Below are 5,847 nucleotides of genomic sequence, written 5' to 3' on the forward strand. Positions count from 1 at the left end.
TATTGATTGTTGTATAAGTTCAGAAACATTTCTTTATTTTAATTTTATCTCTTTTAATTCTCTTTTCATTTACATCAAATATTGATACACAAAGTTAACAGAATTGTCAGAAAATATTGAAACAACATAACATATGATTCAATAAGTTCTAATAGTTAATATTTGTATTCAATTTATATTTTATATTTTTATAACATTTTCATTTTTTGTGTTTTTGTTATTCTAAAAATAAATTATTCTATTTTTAGATAATCTGATTGAAATAAAATAAATGATGTTTATTTCTAAATATTATTTCTGTTTGTCATAACAGTGAAAATGAACTTATAATATTCATTTAATGAATGTACAAGAAGAAAAGTCATTTTCAATTGGAATTCATTTAGGACTTACACATTCTTCAGTTGCTTATTATGATATTGTTAAAAATGAACCTATCTTAATTAAAGATGAAATAGGAAAAGAACAAATACCATCATGTATTAGTCTTTCACAACTAGATAATATTGGATTTGCTATTGTAGGAAATCTAGCTAAATATGACATTAATACTAAGTGTCTTATTTATGATAATAAGAGAATAATAGGAAGAGATGAAAGTGATGTTAGTTATGAAGATCGTGAACACTTGCCATTCAAATTAAAATCAAGAGATAATGGAAGTGCTTATATTGAATGTTATAATCCATTGAATCAAGAAAGTGAAGAATTTGAACCAGAAGAAATTAGTGGAATAATATTAAAATATTTATATGAAATTGCACAAGCAAAACTTGGTAATCATCCAATATCAAATGTTGTTGTTACTGTTCCAGTTGATTTTAATGATAGACAAAGAAATGCAACATTATTAGCATGTAAATTAGCAGGAATTAAGAATGTTGAACTTGCTAATGAACCAACAGCTGCTGTTATTGAATACAAAAGAGAATATCCAAATTTATTAAAAAATGGAGATAAAGTTGTAGTAATTGATTTTGGAGGAACATTAGATGTATCATGTTGTAAAATAGTGAATGACAATGTTATTATAGAGTCATGTGGAGGAAATCAAAATTTAGGAGGAAACGAATTTGATAAAGTAATGATTGATATCATTAAAAAAAGAATAGAAGAAGATATTCCAGGATATTATAAACAGAAACGAGGAATGACTCAAAAAGAAAAGATAATATTCAACAAGAAAATAATTAGATTAAGGAAAGAATCAGAAAGAATTAAAATTGAATTAAGTGATAAAACTGATACTGAATTAAATTTAGAATTATTATTATCTGATGATTATGATGATGAATATAATACTGAACTAGATTTAGATTTATTATCTGATGGTTATGATGATAAATATTATATTGATCCTACTATTACAAGAAAAGAGTTTGAAGAAGAATGTTACAAAAGAGGAATATATGAAGAATTTATTAATAAAATAAAACAAGTTACTCAAAAAAAAGGATATAAAAGAGGAAATGTCCAATTAGTAATATTAAATGGTGGAACATGTAAAATGCCAAGAATTAGAGAAGAAGTTGCTAAGTTATTTGATATACAAACATTTTCTGATAAGAAGTTTAATCCACTTAATGCTGTTGCAAAAGGGGCAGCATGTTTAGCATATTTAGAACAAGATGAATGTGTTGGTCATGAAGTTATATATGATATTGTTCCAACACCAATTGGAATAGAATTAGAAGGGGGAAATTTTGAAATACTTATTAAAGAAGGAGAAACACTTCCTACAAATATAATTACAAAAAGGTATTACACAATCTACGATAATCAAACAACAATAGAATTTAATATTTATAAAGGATTTGGTAAATATGTTAATTCATATGAAATGGAATACATTACTACACTCCGTATTGATGGAATTCCTAATGGGAAAGCTGGAGAACAAACAATTGACTTTACAATTAAAGTTAATCGGAATGGAATGATGGAATTAAGTGCTTCTGTTGTTGGAAGTGATGTTAAAGGAGATTTAATTGTTAGTATTGATTTATCTAAAGAAAGTGATGAAATTACAAAATTAATAAAACATTTTCAAACATTTTATTAAATGAATGATTCTTAATTGATGTTTTATTTTGATGTAATTGGAATAATGTAATGAACGAATAAGAGATAATAATAGTTTATAAAAGAAATAAAAGAAAAGAAAAAAATAATCGAATAAAGAATATCAAATTGATTATCATTTGTTTATTATTTGTCCTTCTATTTTATTTCTTATTCTTTTAATTCATTTTATCATTGTTTATTATTTAAACAAGAAGAAGATGTATATTATTTAAATATTGTTAATAGATTGAAGTAGGTGATAAATAGAATAGGCAACGAAAAAAGGAAATAAGAGAAAAAAAAGAAGAGAAAGAATGATATGAAAGAAAAAAGTGAAATTAAGAAATAGAAGAAGATGAAAAGAATAAGAAAATTGAGAATATAAAAATAAAGAAGATAAAAAGGAGTAAATCAAAAAGTGATAATAAATGATGAAAAGAAGGATGGAAATAATGGTGTATTTTTATTATAGAAATTAGAAATATCTAATAAAAGTGTTTATTTTATTGATATAAAATAATTAAGAATATTTTATTGATATAATTTATTTTATTCTTTTTTATTTTTATAATTTTTATTTGTATGTTTATAATTTATTTTGGTTCTCTCCAATCTCTTTTCAACGAAATCAGAAAAAAAACTCTAAATTAAAATAATAAAATAAGACATTACAATGAAAAATAAATGAAATAAAATATAAATAACACAGAAATATGAAATAAAGATGAAATTACCATCATTCTTTGAGTTAATTATGAGAAGTTAAATAAATATGAGGTGGAGAAGAATGATGATGTGTTGAAGAAGAATATAAGAGATAAATAAAAACAAAATATTGAATATCAAAAAAGTTTGATTGAAAAGTATGAGATTGCAGAAAAAACAAAAGAAGAATTAGACAATACACAAATAGAAAATGAAAAACAAAATCAATTAATATCAAATCATCATCAATTTATTGTTTATTTTTTTTATCCCAGAAATTGAGAAGAAGAAAACAATGATATTAATGATAAATACACAACAAATATTAAGAATATCATGGACAATACAAATGAACAAAACTACAACTATGAAAAATAATATTATAAATAAAAGAACAAAACATTGAATATCAAAAAAAACAAGAAATGATAAACAAATAATAATAAAATAAAACACAATAAATCAAACAAATATAATTTAATTGATATGTTATATTGATTTGCAATTATTTATTAAATAAGAAATTAAATAAGAAATTAAGAAATGAACAAATAGAAAATATAATAAAAGTAATAAACATTAATGTAAATAATGATAAAGAATACATTAATACTATTAAATAATATTTTATTATTAATTTTATTATATATTATTGTTATTTAAAACAATAAAAAACAAATAACATTTAATTTAATGAATAAAATGAAATCATCAATAAAATAATAAAATAATAAATAAAAATGATATATTATAAATGTGTTTTAGTTATTTAATCATCTGATTTTAATCTTAAATACATTAAATTAAAATGGAAGAGTTAATAAACAAGAACACTCATTTCTTTAAAGAAGAAATAGAAACACTTCCAAATATTCAACAATCAATTGATGATACTACTAAACAGTATCAATATTATTTAGGAAGTATTAAAAATGAAATATTTGAAATAAAACCAGATGAAACATATTCAGAAGCAATTAAAAGAGGAGAAGGAATATTTGATAGAAATGATGAAACAAAAGGAAGAAGAAAACTAATAATAACAAAAAGTCAAGAAACAATTAAAACAATAGAAATAATAAAGAATCAAATGAAGAAAATAATAGAAGAATGTAATAATGATTCAGAAATACTAAGTGAAACACGGAATGAAATAATCAATACAATCATTTCAATTGAAGAAATGATAATAAAAAATAAACCATTCAGAACACCAAAAGAAAAATATAAAATCACACAAGAATTTAACAAAAAGAAAGAAGAATGGAAACCATATTATAGTGATTATTTAGAGAGGAAGAAGATAAAAGAAGAAGATGAAAAAAAAGAAACAAGAGGAAGAAGAGAGAAAAAGAAACAAAGAAGAAAGAAAATAAAAGAAGAGATAATAAAAATTATAAGAAAAAAGAAACAAGAAGAAATGAAACAACTAGAAGAATGGACAAATAGAAAAGTATCTAATATAATATTTGATTCAGATATTGATAATTGGAATAGGGATATATCAGTATTTGATAAAAGAATAATAAATAAAGAACATATAATAATTATCATTGAAGATAAAGATGGAAATAAATTTGGAGGATATGTTAATGTGAAAATTGATAAAATTAGAGATTTTATAAATGATCCAAATTCATTTTTATTTTCATTAAAATCAAAAAGAAGAATTCAAGGAATGATGAAATTTGATATTAATCAACCACAACATCGATTTATTTTATATAACCAATCACATAATAGTTTGTTTTTATTTGTATATAAAAGTAATATTTGTGTTAGTAAAGAAAATTATAAAACAGAATCATTTTGTAATCAATATTCATTTTCATATAATGGAATAACAAATACACTTTGTGGAAAACAATATCCAGAATATTTCACACCACAACGAATCGTTGTAATTGAAATGAAATGATTTTTATTCATTATTATTTATTTGAAATATAAAACTAAAAAAGAATATAAAATAAAATCAATAAATGAATATGAACAGCCATTTCTTTCATCTGCCAATGAATGAAATGGTGAATATAAAAATGGACATATTTCTTTCTTGTTTTATTTTATTTGAAATAATCATATTCAATGTGTTAATTTAATAAATAATAAAAAGAAATAAGAATAAAAGATAAATAAAAATATAATAAAACATTTAATTATCTCCTTTTTATTAACTTAGAAAAGAAAGTAAAACTGGTAGAAGAAAAAGAAATCAGTTTAAACAAAATGAAGATTAAATACGTTTTATAAAATTACTATGAATTATTGGAGTTGGTTATTAGACATGAAGTAGACCAACAAAATATAAGATAAAGAAAAAGTAGATGAAACCATAGTAATATAGTGTAAATTTTCTTTTATATAAACAGTATAAGTTATTTTGTTATTATCTTCTTCAATATTTTTGTTTTAATAAGATTTCAGTATACATCAAAGGATTTAAAACAATATTCTTGATAAATAAATTATGTTGATCATAATAATTATTATTCATGAATCAATAAGTTGTTTGATTTCACATAGTTTATTTTATTAATTAATAGAATCTTTATGGATAGTTGATAATTATTTCCAATTTCATTAAGTTTATAACAATCATTTTTGTTAGTATTGATTAATACTACATTTATTGGTATATTTCTACTACATGTTACAACAAATAACACTATTACTATGAATAAATAAAACAAGAAAATAACAGTTGAAGAATAAACCATTAAATAATCAATGTTATCAAATGGATTAGATAAAAGAAGAAAGAATAATAAAGAGGAATTGAAACAAATAATAAAACCAAATCATTTGTTAGTGGAGTAGAGAAATATGGTCATGAAAAATTATCAATAATAAATATTATTTTTTGGAGATACCTTATTTCATTCATGTGATTTAACAAAATAACACAAAAGACAAGTAACTATAAAACTTTGTAATCAAAAACAATATCTTTATTATTTCATTTAATCATTCATTAGTCATAACATTGTTTTGTTCATTTCTTTTTATTCTAAACAACAAACTTATCAAAAAACTAATCAATTTATGTGTGTTATTAGTTTCGTATTAACGATTGAA

At 21.3% G+C, this 5,847-nt stretch overlaps 1 protein-coding gene across 1 annotated transcript, besides 10 other annotated features; it reads left to right on the top strand.

The window, feature by feature from the left end:
* Positions 1-155: 155 nt before the first annotated feature.
* Positions 156-297: a sequence feature (AT_rich).
* Positions 298-340: 43 nt separating this feature from the next.
* EDI_257610 (heat shock protein 70kD, putative) lies at positions 341-2,062 on the top strand (the record flags this gene model as incomplete). Its single annotated transcript, XM_001740351.1, has 1 exon — positions 341-2,062. The coding sequence occupies one exon, from the start codon at positions 341-343 to the stop codon at positions 2,060-2,062; it is 1,722 nt and encodes a 573-aa protein (XP_001740403.1).
* Positions 733-754: a sequence feature (AT_rich).
* Positions 2,063-2,342: 280 nt separating the features above from the next.
* Positions 2,343-2,505: a microsatellite.
* Positions 2,506-2,522: 17 nt separating this feature from the next.
* Positions 2,523-2,588: a sequence feature (AT_rich).
* A 5-nt stretch (positions 2,589-2,593) lies between these two features.
* Positions 2,594-2,664: a microsatellite.
* Positions 2,665-2,685: 21 nt separating this feature from the next.
* Positions 2,686-2,879: a repeat region.
* Positions 2,837-3,389: a repeat region.
* A 17-nt stretch (positions 3,390-3,406) lies between these two features.
* Positions 3,407-4,172: a repeat region.
* Positions 4,053-4,940: a repeat region.
* Positions 4,941-5,604: 664 nt separating this feature from the next.
* Positions 5,605-5,634: a sequence feature (AT_rich).
* Between the last annotated feature and the right edge of the window lie 213 nt (positions 5,635-5,847).

Source organism: Entamoeba dispar, genomic scaffold (assembly GCF_000209125.1).
Source record: "Entamoeba dispar SAW760 scf_1105229462877 genomic scaffold, whole genome shotgun sequence".
In the NCBI taxonomy this organism is placed as follows: Eukaryota; Evosea; order Mastigamoebida; family Endamoebidae; genus Entamoeba; species Entamoeba dispar.